The 17,494-nt window shown below is 33.4% G+C and overlaps 1 protein-coding gene across 8 annotated transcripts in view; it reads left to right on the top strand.

The window, feature by feature from the left end:
- The window catches only part of IQCM (IQ motif containing M), a 428,712-nt gene that overhangs the window by 108,316 nt on the left and 302,902 nt on the right, over positions 1 to 17,494 (top strand). For 7 of the 8 annotated variants that reach the window (XM_072773567.1, XM_072773561.1, XM_072773562.1 and 4 more), the window contains 2 exons: positions 3,910 to 4,000; positions 8,393 to 8,487. The exons of the other annotated variant lie outside the window; for it this stretch is intronic. In XM_072773567.1, coding sequence (XP_072629668.1) covers positions 3,910 to 4,000; positions 8,393 to 8,487 — 186 coding nt within the window. The remainder of the gene's footprint in view (positions 1 to 3,909; positions 4,001 to 8,392; positions 8,488 to 17,494) is intronic. 8 annotated transcript variants of the gene reach the window in all.

The raw sequence follows: 17,494 nt of genomic DNA, 5'->3' as shown, positions 1-17,494 counted from the left end.
ATGATTGGGGAACAGCCAAAGTATTAGCCAGAAATTGTTTAGTAATTGCAAAGGGAAAAACATATGTTTATAATGGAAATATTTGACAGTTGCCACCTTACTCAAATAATCAAATTTATAACACCTTTTGTTGTGATATAATAGGAAGGATATCATACCACTTCAGTTCTATTCCTGTCAAAAATACTTAATTTTAATCTAGTCATAAAGAAGCAGTGGGAAGAATTCAGATTGCCTTCAAGAATGTTAAGAAAGATGAAAAAGGGTAGGAGGAATGTTTTAGGTCAGTGATGTCCTTTTGAAAGATAATACAATTTAAAATTTTCTGGTGGCCACATTAAAAAAAGCTAAAGGGAAACAAGTGAAATTAATTTCAGTGATATATTTTATTTAATTCAATATATGAAAATACTATTAAACAATTAATATAATATTTTAATTAGATATATTACATTTTTGTAGTAAATCTTAGAAATTCAGAGTGTATTTATACATATAATATTGTATAGTGAATGTGTAGGATATGTACTTGTTCTTAGGAACTATGTGATTAAATATTTAAAGGTGAAATGTTATACTGTTTGTAGCTTACTTTCAAATGGTCCAGCAAAAAATAAATTATTTATATTCATATATGTATGCACATATACATGTATGTGTGTGCATAGGCATATTAGCAGTTATTAAGTTTGATTTAAACAACTACATTAAAAGTTTAATTTATTAGATGAATGTAGAACAATGAGAGGATATAAATTTTCAGACAAATATGGAACATTATTGACTGAACAAAATTGACTACATACTGCCAATAAACTTCAAAGAATTTGGAATTGTATATTATGTTCTCTGACTACAGTGAAATTACATTTAAAAACAATGACAATGATAATTCAAAATCCCATAATTTGAAAATCAAAGATGACTTATGGAAAGTAAGGAGGATGCATTTGAGGGTATTAGGGTTGGAAGTGGGAATTTAAGGGAGGAAGTTATTAGTGTTCAGAGGAGAGATGACAAAGGTCTGCTTTGAAACAGTATGTGGGATTTAATGACTGATTATATGAAGAATGTTGAGGGGGAATTAGTATAAGTAACTTCCAGGTACATGGATGGATGGTAGTGTCATTAATTGTGAGAGAGAAATGTTAATTGGGATATCTTTGTGACTTGTATATAGAGACAGTTGGTTATTCAAATTTGGCACTTGAGAACATTCTGGGAAAGATACATAGATTTTGTGAGGCATCTACATTTAGATGATAAATTTAGCCATGGGCATGGACGGGATCATTCAAGTAAAGGGTTAGAAGGCAGCCAAGGAAAGAGCCGTGGGGCATACACAACAGCTGGAGGTGGTCAAAGCAAAATGAATCCACAAAGGAGACAGGTGAAATAGACATAAGTAAAGGAAATTGAATGACTGAATGATTCCAGTTGAACAAATGGTCAAATCTAGCTGAATTCTGAGGAAAGCATGGTAAATAGTGTTAAGGACTAGAGTCCTTTGGTTGACAGTTCTAATGCCTTATGCTCCATTATGTTTGATTTCATTACAGAAGCCTCAAATATTTATTATTTTGCCTGTATTTTCTTTTCCCAGTCTCTCTGTTTGGCTCTTATTTATCAATTATTCTAACCAGAGGTAATTTATAATTTATATTCCAGAACTGAATTCTAGAGTTTGATGTAATTGGTTAAGAGACTAGATTTTACATAAAGGGAATAGTTATGAACTCTGAGATGATATAATTTGCCCAAAGTCACACAGTAAGTCTGGTTACCCACCCAAAGGTTTAGTAAACTAATTAGAAGTAATGTTAGATATCTTATATGCTTTAACCGCCTTCCTAGAAATCTCTTTTTTTAAAGATATATAACTATACTTTAAAAAATTTATTTTGGATGCAGTCCTAAAATGATTTAGTTAAATGTTACCATAGAGGGCTTTTAGTTTAGCATTTAAATGGATGATGGCCAAATTTTTAACAGATTTTTTTTTTTCAAAATGGGCATATAAGGGTGAGTGGCTGGCTCAGGAGAGCATGCAACTCTTGATCTCAGGGTTGTAGGTTCAAGCCCCACATTGGGTGTAGAGATTACTAAAAAAAAGTAAGCTTAAAAAAAAAAAAAAAAACCTCAACAAAATGGGCATATTTTTTGCTTTCTTAATTATTATAGTAACACAAACTTACTTTCTTTAGCATCACTGTGAAATTTACTCCTTAGATCTCTGGATCACACATCTCATGACCTTTTCTCCCTATCCTTTTTCTCCTTTGTTTTTCTGTAATGATTTTTGCTGCTAGTCATGCTGTTCATTGAAAGTGGCAATCATATTTTATTAATTTTATATCCTACATCTCCCCTCTCTAGGAGTAGCATAATTAATTTTCACTGAATAGATATTCTTGAAATAAACAAAATAAATATGCATATTGAGTATCACAGTGATTAACAATGCAGGCTCCAAAGAGTGCCTGTCTGGGTTTGAATATTGACACTACCTGCAGCTTTATAACCTGGAGGAAGTTACTCTCTGTTTCTCTGCTTCAATTTCCTCATCTGTAGAATGGGGAGAATAATAGAATCTAACTTATGGTGTACTTGTGAGAATAAAATATGATAACCCATGTATAGCAATTAGTACACTTAGCATATGGCAAATATTTTTAAGACTCAAACTTACAAATTCCTTCTCTACTCCATTTTAGTATGTTTCTCAATCTACCATATTTCTTTACATAAAGTGTCTTTTAAGCTCTATAGTCACCTTCCAAAGTAATAAGCAAGGCAGAAATGACCCTCTTTCCCTGATTAGGCACCTGAGGCTCCCTGAACCCTGGGGCAGTAGTGATGAAGGAACTTACAGTCAGAGGGATACAGGGTGGAGCCCTGGCTCTGCATCTTTTAACTTATCAGATCTTGGGTGGCTGCTTTCCTCCCATGTAAAAGAGTAATCACTGTGCCTCACCAAAAACAAACAAATGAAAATGCTAAAAACTGGTTCTAAGCCTTAAGTGTGAGATGATTTATAGGGAATGCTAAGCAACATCCCTGGCATATTATAAATAGTCAATAAATTTTTAACATTCTGTTTTCCATTTCTCCCCAATTTTTATATTCTCTGTTATATATCTTAAATCTAAATTCACATAATGTGGTCAACTGTGTTCTTCTATTTGTTAGCATTGACACACCAACCAGATTTGTAAGTATTTCCTGTTAAAACAGAGGATTTCATTTCATAAATTCCCTGTAACTTTAATATATCTTTAACATACCTGAGCTGGTAGCTAGAAGGTACATGGATATTAACTTAATATTTTGGTATAATGTTTCAAATTATGTTCATCCTATTATATGTACAAAATAGAAAGATTTAAAAATATTTATGTAAATTTCTCTTTAGACTCTTAGAATTAGATTATTTTTTTGAGCAGAACTTTGCCTTTTCTGAACTTCAGTCTTACTCTATCAAATTGATGAGTGTTCCCATTCACATTAACTAATGATTGCTAAATTATTTTAAAATAGCAGACTCTCCTATAAAAGCTAAGCCTTATGATGATAATGATGATAATAATGCCATGTATAAATGAGACTGGTATTCATTAGTATGTGCTGTACTATTGCAGACATTTCTTGGGGAACGATCTCCTTTCTGATATATGCAGTTCATTTACTCTATACCATCAGTGCTAAATTTTAGTAATTGCAAAACGTCTGAGGAGCATGGGGTGAAAAAAACCACTCAAATGTGTTTTTAGATATCTTTGTGTTAGCAATTTGTTTGAAAAATATTGTACCTTTTGTTATTAAAAAGATCTGTGATTTGCAACTTAATTCAAAAAATGCACTTAGAACTTGAAAACAAATAGTATACAATTAATTTTTTTTAAATTCCAGAACAAGTTAAACTGGGTAAAATAGTAACTAATATTGAATCCGTGGGTAAAAAAATGGAGAAAGAAAAGCATCAGCACCATGGGAAGTCCAGGTAATGTGTGATTAGTTAACCTATAGAAAATGTATAGTTTTATTCTACTGTGCCAATATTTCCTGACCAATTGTCATGATTTCTCAAGTCTATTAACACCCCATGCATGAGGCTAATTTATCCTTCTGCTTGAGTCCCTTAAAGCCTATCAATTATCAAAATTTTAGTTTTCAGTTCAATTAACTTTTGAACTGGGGGATGTCTGAGTAGTTAAGCAAACCATCTGGGTTTTACAGTGCATAAGCTCAAATCCAATTTGTGGCTTTCTTGAGAAAAATGACATATTTTATGATAATATTACATAAGTTTGGAATTTTAATAACTCATCTGCAGTAATTATGGAGCAGAGTTAAATTATAATTTTTCTTTTTTAATTTAATAATTTAAAGTTAGTCTTTTTCTAACAGAAGGTGAGGCTGATCCTATAGAGTAAAGATTCAGAACAGGCATTTTGAACATTGCTTCTGCTTCCCAAAGGTGTGTGGAAATGGGTCAGTTACTTTTCTGGATTATTCCAGTAAAGAGCATCATCATCTTCAAGATCACTTTACCATCGTGTACATAACTGTTGATCCTAGGGCTACAGAACCTTTAAAGGCCCTTCAACACATTTTGTAGGAACATTTATACTGGTAGAATGTAAATACTGCTCTGTTAAAATGTATTTTTCAGTGGCTTGTTTTACATTACTTCACAATGTAACCTTGTCAGAAATTTGGGGTAATTGGCACAATGGTAAACAATAAAAATTTGAGAAAATATTGCCCTGGCTATTAAGAATATAGTGGACCTTCCAACATTTATCTGGCAAACTATGCTTAACAGTAAAAGATTCATGCTCACAAGGAGCCACTTCCTTGGCTTAAGTATATAGGATATTCAAATTTGGGAGAATGGAATGTATGTACAGTTCTAATACTGAGGGTTTGGTTTTATCCATGGTAGGGGAAGACTAATTGCAAAGGAAAATAAATGGTTGTATTTGGGAATTTGCCAGTTTTGTAAAAATTTACTTTTGGCCTTTACTTAAGTCAAGACTCAGGTTTGGTCTAGCAGAGTGGTAACTGCTGAAAGAGTAGTGAACAGACCAATTTAACCAAATATAATTTAGAATTTCAGGTAAGCTTTTAATAAACTAGAAAAATTAACTGAGTTAATTAGAAAACCTATCATTTTCAGTATATTGAGATGGGGCTAATAATTCAAGAAAGAATAATGACTTCAGGACAAGTGGAACACTCATTAATAATAAATCTTATCAGATAGAATATCTCTCAGTATGTCGTTCTCAAGAGAGTTGAGTATTTCTTAAAGAATTGTTTCTTCTGCAACTGGTGGAAGATAAAGGTCTCTTGACACCCTAACATCCCATTTTTAATGAAAACATGTCCTACTTAATGAGGAAGATCAACACCCTCTGAAATTAAGAGCAAGTACATGTATTTCCAGTGACAGCCTGGGGCACATAAAGCCTGAACTTCAATCCACCAGGGTTGCTTTGTCTTTATTTACAGCTAGTTTATGACAGTAACGTGTTTCCTACCTTAGCAGTTAGCTTCATTTCCTTAATGTTAGAAGTGTGATGGGAATACAGAAGGAAAGACAAATAAGTGTTCTGGGACGTGGTGACTCAGGGTATTTGAAAACCTGTGTTTAACTAGACAAATAAGATGTCATTAGAGTGAGATTTTTATTGAAATCTAGTTCAACACATAATAAACATAAGGAAACTTAGCAATGAGGATATAAGCAACAGAAAGAAAAATAGAATCAGTGAGAAGTCGGGTAGGGGACTGTTAACAATTAGGGAGAGGCTCTAGCACTAATTAGCATGAATTGCCCCACTCTTTGTGAGACTTTTGGAAGACTTCTGTTCAATACAAATAGATCCCTGTGAGGGAAGGTGTGCATAAACTACTCAAAATTCCCCCTGAAGATGCCTGGGAAAATACTAATTTCTAAGGTGACACATAATATTTTTAGGTAGACCATAAAAATATTGGCTCAATAAAAGAAATTTCTTTGGACAATATAGGAAGAAATACAATCTTATAAATGTATGATTTCCTTTTCCCATACTTCTCTATGTTTGATTTGTAGAGGGAAAACAAAATTGACTAGTTCTGCATTTTCAGATTTAAGTTTAAGGACATGAAGTTCTTCATTGTACTTTGAATTCTAATTTCAAAGATCACCATAATTAGCATACTTAAGAAAGTATGTTTTATGACATAATGATCAGTGTGAATGCATTCTAAATGTTATTTTTCCATCAAGGAAATTAATTTACTATGCACTTTTATTTTATTAGAGCAATTTCTTTTAGTTTATAATATTTGGTGCATTTAAAGTTATGACAACTGTATTTCTGTAAATGCAATTCTGTAATTCAGGCAAGTAAGCCTAGACTTCTTCCCCTAGCTTTGTGATCACTGGGAGTTTCTTATGTGTTACATGGCAATTTGTATTTAGGCTATTCTGATTAATTTAATAATAAAATGAGATTATAAAATAATGATAGAATCTCTCACCACTTTCACATTTATGTTGAAATGATCCTGCCATTTCATCTGAATGTTTGTAAAATATTTTGCTTAAGTGGATGAATTGTAGTCTATATCTGTTAATAGGAAATCATTAAACAATGCAATAGTTCTAATTTGGAGACTTAAATATTTAACCATAGGCAAGATGAAAGAGAGCAAAAAAAAAAATTGTGATTAATTAGTTGTATCATGGCCCCATTGTGGGTGACATAGAAATAATTTCTAGAATCTGAAATGGAGTTTTGCAAAGCTGACTTTCATATTTTTCCTTCACAATATGATTTTGTCACACTAGCAATACCTCAGTTCTCTTACTCATGTGATCACATGAGTAAACAGCTAGACTAATTAATCCTTTAAGTCAGTCATTATTTTCTTTTTAAGATTTTATTTATTTATCCATGAGAGACACAGAGAGATGCAGAGAGAGAGGCAGAGACACAGGCAGAGGGAGAAGCAGGCTCCATGCAGGGAGCCCGATGTGGGACTGGATTCCGGGTCTCCAGGATCACTCCCTGGGCTGAAGGCAGCGCTAAACCGCTGAGCCACCCAGGATGCCAAGTCAGTCATTATTTACTGAGTTTCTACTCTATGTCAAATGTAAAAATTGGAACAGGAGAGCTCAGACTCATCCCTCATAGACTCTAGTTTTTGATAGGCAAATGTTTTAAAATCTTAAAAATTTCAATAACACTTGAATTAGCAATTACATTTCTAGGCATTTATAATAAGAAAAGAATTGGACAGGTTCACAAATATGAATGTTGAAAGATTTTCATCCTTGTTTATAAATACCAAAAAAGTGGAAGCAATCCAAATATCTGGCAAAAGAAGATTGGTAAATAAGCCATCAGTATGTTAAATCCATATAGTGGAATGCTTTGTAATAGGTCAGAATGACAATGTACATCTTTGTAGGTTCATAAAGAAAGATATTTGTGGTTTATTAAGTGCATAAAATAATCTAAAAAGTTCATGTACATTTTACGTGCACATAAACATAGAGAAGATATGAACTATATGACACATGTTAATTATGACAAATGGAGTTAGTATAAAATAGTAATAAGGAGTTCAGTTCTTAAACTCCCACTGTCCATATTCAAATTCTGGCTCCACCCAGTTCTAGCTGGGATAATTTGAACTATATACTACTTAACTCCTGAATGCCTTAGTGTCTTCATTTATAAAATGGGTGTAACAATAGTAAAAACCCAGAGTCATCTTGTGAGGATTAAATGCAGTAAGACACAGATAGGGTTTAGAATAGTGCCTGGCCCCTATGAAGCATTTAAGGGTTTATACTTATGCCTAAAATATTAGGGTGGTGAATTAGGGGTAATTTTTATTTTCTTCCTTTTGCTTATGTATATTTTCTAAAATTTCTTCTATGTGGTGATACAGTTTTGATTCACCTGACTTGGTTGAAGCTCACCAAGTCATGATAGGAAAACATGTTACTTAAAATCTTGCAAAACAGAAAATCAATAGATATGGTACTTGTTCAGTTTTCTGATTTTTGTTTTCATTTGGAAAGCAAATGTTCCTATTAGTTATCCATGCTCAGAGCCAGCAAAATTTGGTATTATTTTGTCTTCATTCAACAAATATTATATATTTATTATGTAATATAATGATATAAATATTTATGTATTTTCAATAATAGTTATAGAGGGCCTGATGCATGAGCACTGCAGGTACAACATGTATAGACTTTACTGATAGGAGACAAGTGGTTTTCTCTTTGTGACTAGCATCTAATCTTATAACATTGGTCTAGAAAGATTGTATTACAAAACAGGGTCTGTAAATGACTCAAAGCTCTAACTTTACATTTTGGAAACAGATTCTTGGTCTCACCATTTCCCACCCCAGTCATCAATCTTCACTTGCCATTACAACCCATGACCTCCTCTTCCATGGGGCTTCTGAAAGAATATGGTGAGTCTCATTGCTTAAGTATTAATAGCAACACAGAGATTTTCATTATTTTGCATTCATTTAAAATGCAGTGTCAAACAGCTAGTATTTCCTTTGAATACTGTGTCAAAAGATAAAGAGATTTCAGAAACAACTACTAATAACTAATTTTCAGCTCTTTTATTTGATCTTGAGAGATTGGATGTTTTTAATGTGTGTGAATATTAAAAGTTTTAGGAAATTTTAAGTATGAATTCTTATAATTTTAAAAGTCTCTCTATACTTCAGTTATTGTTGTTTTAAAAAATACACAATTCTCCAAAAGAAAATACAGATAATTCTTTAAAGTCCCTTAAGTATGATTGAGAAAATCTCTGGAACTTGGTGAGTTACTTGAAGACCTAGGGGGCTATTGATTCGAAGAAACTATTTTGTAGTTTACCTCTTTTAACTTGTTACTCATGTTCTTGGGCTTCAGGCTGTCATTAAGAGAAAACTCATCTTGTAGAGTGGGACTTTGATTGATTTTGGAAGAAATTTTTGAAAACTTGCTGAAGAAACTCCTCCTTGAGTTCTTAAGGCACTCTTGCATAAAATTTCCTTTATCCAGGTACAATTTTACCAGCATTTCTCTGTCTGGATTATGAGAGGAAATCAATCATCAGAGGCTCAAGTAACACATTTTTATTAATCGAACCAATATTCACCCAAACTTTTAATATTATGAATAAGATGTCAGAATCTTAACACATGTAAATGTTTAAAATTTTTGAATGTTGAATTGGTCCATAGCTTACATTCTTTTAAGGCTTGATCAGATAGTTTGAGGCCCCAGGTAGTATAAATAATGTGTGGGTCTCTATTGAATCTAGAATTGGATGTGAATATGAAGAAGTAAATATTGTAAAAAGTTCTTCATAACGCATAGGATCTAATGGGTAAAATAGTTTTAATAGATAATAATCTTGAGATCTGATAACACTGAAAGCTGAGGTTTGCAGCCCCTAACTACCTCTAAAGTGAAAGTTCTGTGACATTTAGAGTTTGTTTAGAATCGTACTAAGTATTGATAAAAGCCTCTATTTTCAAATACTATTGAGCTCAGATAAATCACATATTTTTTTTTCCCCTTGCAAAGCTGCCTCTTAGCTCATTCAAGGGTTCAGTAATTCTCATGGCTTTACTCCGAATGTAGAGATTTAAGTATTTTTCCATATACATGGAGCTTACTGTACACGGGCTTGGCTACTGTTTGTTTAGTGCTAAAGAGAAGACAGAAACTCTTTCTAAAACATTTGTTGAGAGAATCTCAGTTACTAGCTACAGATTATTGTGAAATTATGAGTGGAAGGCCAGCAGAGTGGGGCAGTCACCTACAGGATGTGTTTTGAAGTTTGCTAAAGGTTGTGTCCATGCAAAAATGTTCTCCTGAAATATCTGAAATATTTACAAATAGAGCCATAGTTTCATAGAAGCTAAAGATTCTCTGTACTTATCACACTGACTGGCACATACTGGGCATTAATAAACATTTGTTGAATGAATGAATGGGTGGATGAAAACAAATTAAAAGAAGCCATCCAAGTGGGATATATTTCTATGAATCTGTGTGTCTGTTTCTGCATATTAGGCTAAAATTTGGTAACTGCTAAAAGAAAAAATGAATTTGGGTAAGTAAAATACAAAAAACAACAATGGATATAAACATGCAAAAGAATGGCACCGGACACTTTTTATTTTTTTATAATTCTGGTTTATACTGATTATGTATAGACTGTAGAGATACCATAAAAATAAGTAAAATGTTAAGCATTTTGCATATATGCTTTAAAACCAAATTGTTGGGCAGATTATTAGTTTTATAAGTCTCTCACTACTCATATAACTTCATGGGGAGTTGGAAGGTTGAACATGCCGGAGGTGTAGAAAATTTTAATAAAATTATTATTTCCAAATGCTATAGGGTAGATGTTATTTGTTCCTTAAAAAGAAATGTATTTTTAATCAAATAAGAATGGGAACTTCATTATTGCTTTGTTGTATATGAAGTTTTGTTTAACTTTGCTTTATTTTCAGCCAAGCCACTCTTTTATAATAGCAATATTTTTTTAATAAGGCAGAAATATCTGAAATTTGTGGCCAACAACTTACTTTATTTAAGCTATTAGAGAAATAAGAAAAATGTTGATTTTCTTTTTGAATAACCTAGCTGTGGTCCTGGCTTTGTGCCTTGAGTGAAAACTAATGAATACTTTATGAATCCTTTTTAGAATTCATGTTAATTTTTTAGTTTATTTTATGGTGTTAGTCTACAAATTTATCTGACAAAGCTGTTTCTCCACACCATTATTAACACAGTTTAGTAGGATACAGATTCACTGAATTTCTGAAACAGTCACTGAGGTATACTTAATAAGAGAATATAGCTTAAATTGTGAGAGGATGCAGATCTTGTGCTTTTCTCAGGGGTGTATGGTAATTTACTGGGCTCTTAAATTAAAATTGCCCAATTCTTTTTTAGAATAAATAAATTGTTCTTATTAAAGGATAAAGGAAAAGAAATGAGAACATGGGGGTTAAGACAAAGTTATAATTTCTATTCATTTGACCTATAAATATTATTATATATGATATATAATCATTATGTTATATTGCATATAAATGTATATACTTTATAATACTTGAAGCCTTGCCTTTTAAAGTGGTACAGTAGTCTCCCTTTATGTGCAGGGGGATATATTCCAAGACCCCCAGTGGATGCTGGAAACTGCAGACAGTACTGAACCCTATATATGTTATGTGTTTCCCTGTACATACATATTTATGGTATAGTTTAATTTACAAATTAGGCATAGTAAGAGACCACAACTAATAATAGCAGAACAATTATATACTGTAATACAAGTTATGTGAATGTGGTCTCTCCTTCTCTCTCTCAAAATATTGTATTGTACTCATCTTTCTTTTGTGATGAAATGAGATGATAAAATGTCTACAGATAAAAGGAATTGAAGTGCATGATGTAGAGATCATGATATAGCATTAGGCTTCTATTGACCTTCAGATAGTATGTCAGGAAGAGGATCATCAGCTTCTAGATCCTGGCTGACCACGGATAACTGAAACTACAGAAAATGAAAGTTCTGAAAAGGACAACTCCTATATAGCATAGTAGTGCTGGCACTGAAGTTAATCTAGTCATTCTAATGAGGTTAGAATTCTGGCTCTGCCAGTTTCTAGCTGGGAAACCTCATCCAAGTTACTTGATCACTCTCTGACTCAGTTTTCTCACTGATGAAATGGGGGAATAATAACAATACCAACCTCGAAGTTTTTAGATTATCCTTGTAAAGTATTACAACATATATCCCAGTGCCTAATTAAAATTGAGTTTTGACTATTAGCTACAATTTCCCAGATATAAATAGTAAAACAATAGACTTGAGAACGTGATGTTCAGTGACCTAGCTTTGACCCTATCCTAAAGGATATATTACTTAGAAGCACAAGACACACCTCTTCACCACACTAACTTACACTCTCACAGAACAGAACTCAGGAAGAAAGGTTTACTGTTATTGTATAAAGGCAGTACCTGTGGCCTTTCCTAGATTCAACTATTTTGTCATTGTCATTTTTGGCATCCTGTTCTAGACCTTGAATCTGCCTGTTGACTCTGCTATTTCAATAAACTTGGTAGGTCACACTGAAGCTGATATTCCTCAAGCACCCCTTACACCAGTAATTTCAAAGCTTTTTCTCCATTTCTTATGTATCTAGGGGAATAGACTCATGATAGGAACTCTTTAATAGAATTTTTCAAAATAAAGTTCTGGGAAGAAGGGAAATGTGTCCAAAAAGCCCACCCTGATTTACATGATATCCAACTGAAAGTGTGGCCTGATGTGAGTCCCTTCAGTTCTCTGGGCTTTAGTTCCATCATCTGTAGTCTTCAAGGAAAGAATGGAACTGCCTTCAATGAAAGGAGTGAAAGGTTAGAAAATCTCCTTTTCCTGTATGGTTGCTTCTCAGATATTAAAATATCTTTACGTAATCATTGACTGGAGAGAAGAGGACCAACCCCCAGACTCTGCTCTTGGCAATATTTCTTACCTCATCCTACTGTCTGGGTTCACAGCCTTGAGACCCTTGGGATAAATCTCATTAAATATGACCTTTAATTCTGTCTACATCAGTGTCCACAAGATACCTAGGACTTCTAGGTAGCCTCTTATTGCGAAAGCCCCCCCCCCCCTCTCTCTAATTCTGCATGTCTTTTTTCATGACCTCATCCTACACCATTTTTGCTCTTGAAACATGTTTACTCTTCTCCCTGAACTCATAGCCAGTAACCAGCAAAAACCCTAAATCTTTACCCTCTGCTAAGTGTTCCCTTCGCTTCCTGGTCTTACTGAAATCTGTGCTCTGTCCCCAGCCCCAAGGACATTTCTTCCTCTGCCCCTCTCTCAGGTGGTGATGGTCTTCTCTTCCACGCCTCCCCCATCTGGGATTGAAGATGGAGAAGTGACTTCCTTATTCCACACGTTGTTTCCAAACTGTTCTCCCTACCTCTTTCCTAACATGCCCAGCTTTGAATCCCATGTCAGCAAAGGATATCCTCCATTGTCTCTTCTTCTTACAGTAGTCTATTTATTTGTATCCATTCTCTCGCATCTTAAAGAATTTAGCCTGTGGATCCTTGTGATTTTCTCTAGTGCCAGTCTTGTAATAACTCTGATTTCAGTGTCCAAGTAAGTAAGCTCTCTGATTCATTGGCTTTTCCATTTCTTGAGCTCTTGTCCTTCAGTGACTTTTGCCTACCATTATACTACATATATTCTCCAATAGTTATATCTTTTAAATATTTCCCAAACCTGACTGAAGAGCACTACCATACAACCAGATCACCTTTTAAACTCTTAACAGTATATTTAACTCCCATTGAGAGTCTTGGGGCCCCCAGTGCTCATAGAGGCCTGACTGCAAATTTTTGAATTTCTTCTCTAGATATACTCATTCCCTCGGTAATTTTATCCAGTCTGTGGCTTTAGCTATCATTTATATGCTGATGCCTCCAAACATACCTCCAGTGTTGTTATTCTCCTGAACTACAGCTCACATTCAACAGCTTAATCAGCATTTCTACTTGATTTTTTTAACGACACTTCAAACCTAATGAGTCCAACTCAGAAACGTTGTAGGTGTTGTTCTCTTTACTTGGCAAGCTCTTCCCTTAGATGTCACAAGCATCACTCCTTGACTGCTTTTGGGCTTTGTCCAAATGCCTCCTTATCAGTGAGGGCATTCCCTGCCAACATATTATAGCAGCTGCCATACCTGCCAGCCCCGTTTACCTCTCCTGCTTTACTCTGATCACTTGAGGACTCAGGACATGTTGCTTCTTTTATTTATCCGATTCTGTCTACCTCCTCCTGCTAGAATGTAAACTCCAAGAAGGCAGATAGTTTTGACTGATTTATTCACTACTAGATCCCTTGGATCCAGAATCATTCTTGGCACATAGGAAGTGCTCACTATATTTTATTGAATGAGTGAAGATACTATTTTATTTTCCAAAAGAGTGGTACCAATTTTCATATTTCTTTTTTCTATTTAATGAAGAAATTTATCTAATTTATTAGAATAAATACCTTCACCCATGGAGCTCAGATACATTGTTTTCATTTTGAATAAAAAATATAGCTGAAAAAATATAGCTCTTTGTGTGTGTGTGTGTGTTTCTGAAAACATGGTGAACAATTATGCAAAGAGACTTCTGAGTACAGAACACCAAAAAATGCTCGTTAAATATTAAAAGATAAGATTAAAAACTTGGCTGAGCTGCAGGAAAGTATGAAAATAATAAAACCAGAAAATAGAAGAAAGTCTGATTCCATAAGTTCCATAAAGGTTTAATATTATTTAGAGTAATTTGTATTTAGGGCTCATACCCATTTCTGGTAGCTTAGAACTTTCCTAGTTAAACGACAAAACATTGATATCACTTCTCTTTCTTTTCCTATCAATCAACCAATCATATATATATGTATACATGTGTTTATTAGGCTCAGGAATTCTGAATTAGATTAATAGAATTCCTTTTTTTATGATGCATTATCATTTATTCATGGATGGCCCTCTTTTATTTTATTTTTTATAGTACTGATAGCAACTGACGTCTACTTGTGTGCCCTTCCCAAATCCTACCTTTTTGCTTCCACCCTAGATTCCTAGATTTGGAGGAGTTCTATCAAATTTTTGATACTAATCCTTGTTAGTTATATTGTGACTAGTCTATTTACTTTCTTTAAGGTGTCTTTGATAAACAATACTGATTTAAATAAAGTAAAATTTAACAAAAATATTACCTTCTATGGGACAATAAAATGACCATAAAATACTTGTAGGTTTGTTCTTTCTTTGTTCTGAATTTCTTACCATCATTGCCCATTATTTCAATTTTGTCTTTTTTTAACTTAAATCTCATAAGCCATACCATAATAGTTATTATTTTATAAAGATGATGGTTGTTTACATTTACCTGCCTCCAGGTAGATCAAGAATTGAAAGAAACTTACAATTTTTCAGAATGAAATACAGATAGAAATGATATATCTTTCCTTTTATTTAGGCCTTTTAAAAGTCTCAAAAAAATAAAAGTCTCAATAATATTTTATAGTTTTCTGCATATTTTAAAATATTTATTCCTATGCATTTGATGTTTCTGGTGCTATTTTAAATGCTATTTAAAATTTTATTTCAGCCCCTACTGCCTTTCTGCAGTATAGAAGTACAATTAATCTTTTTTTTACATGGACCTTACATCTTACGGACTTTATAAATTAAGATAACTTCCAGTAGTTTATCTGGTTTATCTGTTGATCCTTCTAGATTTTTAAATACACAATCACGTTGTCCATGAATGATGACAGTTTTTTGTTCTTTTCTTCCTATTCTAGACCTTTTCTTTATTTTTTCTTACGTTATTACATTTGTTAAACCCTCCTGCACAATGTGACACAGAAATGGTGAGCAGCTTTCTTTTCTCATTTCCTACCACAGAAGGAATTATTATATATATTAGCATTGAGTATAATGTATAGTATTTGTTAAACCTTCTGTATGTTATTTTAAAAAGTTCCTACTTAAGAGGTTTTATTATGAGTCAAGGTTGAATTTTATCAGATGATTTTATTTTTATTTCCTAAGATGATGATACGATTTCTCTCCTTTGTTCTCTTAATGAAATGAATTATGCCCATTGATTTTCAGATGTTAAACTAATCTTCAACCTTGGAATAAACCTAACTTGAATTTAATTTGCTGGTATTATTTTGAGGATTTTTAAACTTTCATTGAAAAGAGAAATGACCTGTAATTTTCCTTGTTTATAATGTTTTTGTTGGGATTTGGCACTGAGGTAATGACATTATACAATGGGTTAGAAATTATTCCTTCTTTGTTCATTTGTCTGGAAGAATTTGTGTAAGATTGTGGTATTTTTTTCTTACATGTTAGAGGAGAATCACTATAGATGCCACCTGGCCTGGACATTTCTTTATATGGAATTTTAAAATCACAGATTAAATGTCTTTTAATAAAATTAGGGCCTATGAAATTATTTTAATTTTCTGTCATTTTTTATAAGTTATGTTTATAGAAACATGTTTAAATTGTCAAAATTATTGCCATAAGCTGTCCATAATAACATTTATATTAATGTCTCCTTTTAAATTTTCTATATTAATTACCTAGATTTTCTCTCTCTCCTTCCCTTCTTTTTTTTCTCTTGGATCAGTTGTGCTGAAGGGTCTGTCAACTTTATCGTTTTTTTAAAAGAAACAACTTTTAGCTTTCCTGATTTTCTTAATAGTGCATTGCTTTCTACTTCAAGAATTTCTATTAATCATTATAGTTTCTTGCTCTTCCTGTTAGCTCTGAGTGAGCACTTTCTCACTTTTCTCACTCTGAGTGAGACCCTAATATTTATTATTTGATTTTCCTTCAGCATTTACTTATTACAATGAACATTTTCTAAATATGGTTATATATAGTATTATTCTCAATGTGACAGAACCTTCTCTCAATAAAAGGGATGAGTTTGAGGAGGACAGTACTTCCCCTTTAGAAATAGCCAATAGACTGGTAGACATTTGGTGACCCAAAAAAGTACTTTATAAATAGCTTTTGTTCCCCTGTGAAGATAGCTTAAAATAAACAAAACCCTTGCCATTAGATTCATAATATATTGAGATCACTAGCCAAATGTTAGATTTCATTTTTTTCTATTATAAAAACAACAACTGTATTAAAGAACAACTTGGAAAAAGGGAAAACCTTGTCCATTGATGCTGCCTTCCTCTCCCAGCCATGCTTAATAAGTTGGTTTATTTTCTTCCAATTTTGTTCCTTTGCATCTTTTTAAAACCTAGTGGCAATACTTTTTTTTTTTTTAAGATTTTATCTATTTCTTCATGAGAGACAGAGAGAAGCAGAGACATAGGCAGAGGGAGAAGCAGGCTACCCTCAGGGAGCCTGATGTGGGACTTGATCCTGGGACCCCGGGATCATGACCTGAGCCAAAGGCAGATGCTCAACCACTGAGCTACCCAGGTGCCATCCTAGTGGCAATACTTAAATTTTTTTTTCTAGTTGAGTCTAATATAATAGTTTCCTTTCATTAATTGGACATAAGCATCCATTTTATTTTCTCTCAACAACTATAAGGGAATTCTCCCCCATATAACAGTGAGGCAAACTCTCCAGAGCTTCTTACAGCATCAGAGGTTACTCAGGTACTAGTTAGCTTGGGTTGCTGTAACAAAATAGCATAGACTGGGTGGCTGAAATTGCAGAAATCTTTTCTCACAGTTCTGGAGGTGGAAAGTCTGAGATTGGAGTGCCTGCATGTTCAGGTTCTGATCCGAGCTCTCTTCCTGGCTTGCAGATGGTGCCTTCTGTCTGTTTTGTCATATGGCCCTTTCTGAGAGCACACATTCAGAAAGAGAGCTCTCTGGTCTATCTTATA

The sequence above is a fragment of the Canis lupus genome, chromosome 13, assembly GCF_048164855.1.
Source record: "Canis lupus baileyi chromosome 13, mCanLup2.hap1, whole genome shotgun sequence".
Classification (NCBI taxonomy): Eukaryota; Metazoa; Chordata; class Mammalia; order Carnivora; family Canidae; genus Canis; species Canis lupus.
Note: the sequence above shows the minus strand (reverse complement) of the source record. Positions and strands in the feature narration are given on the sequence as shown.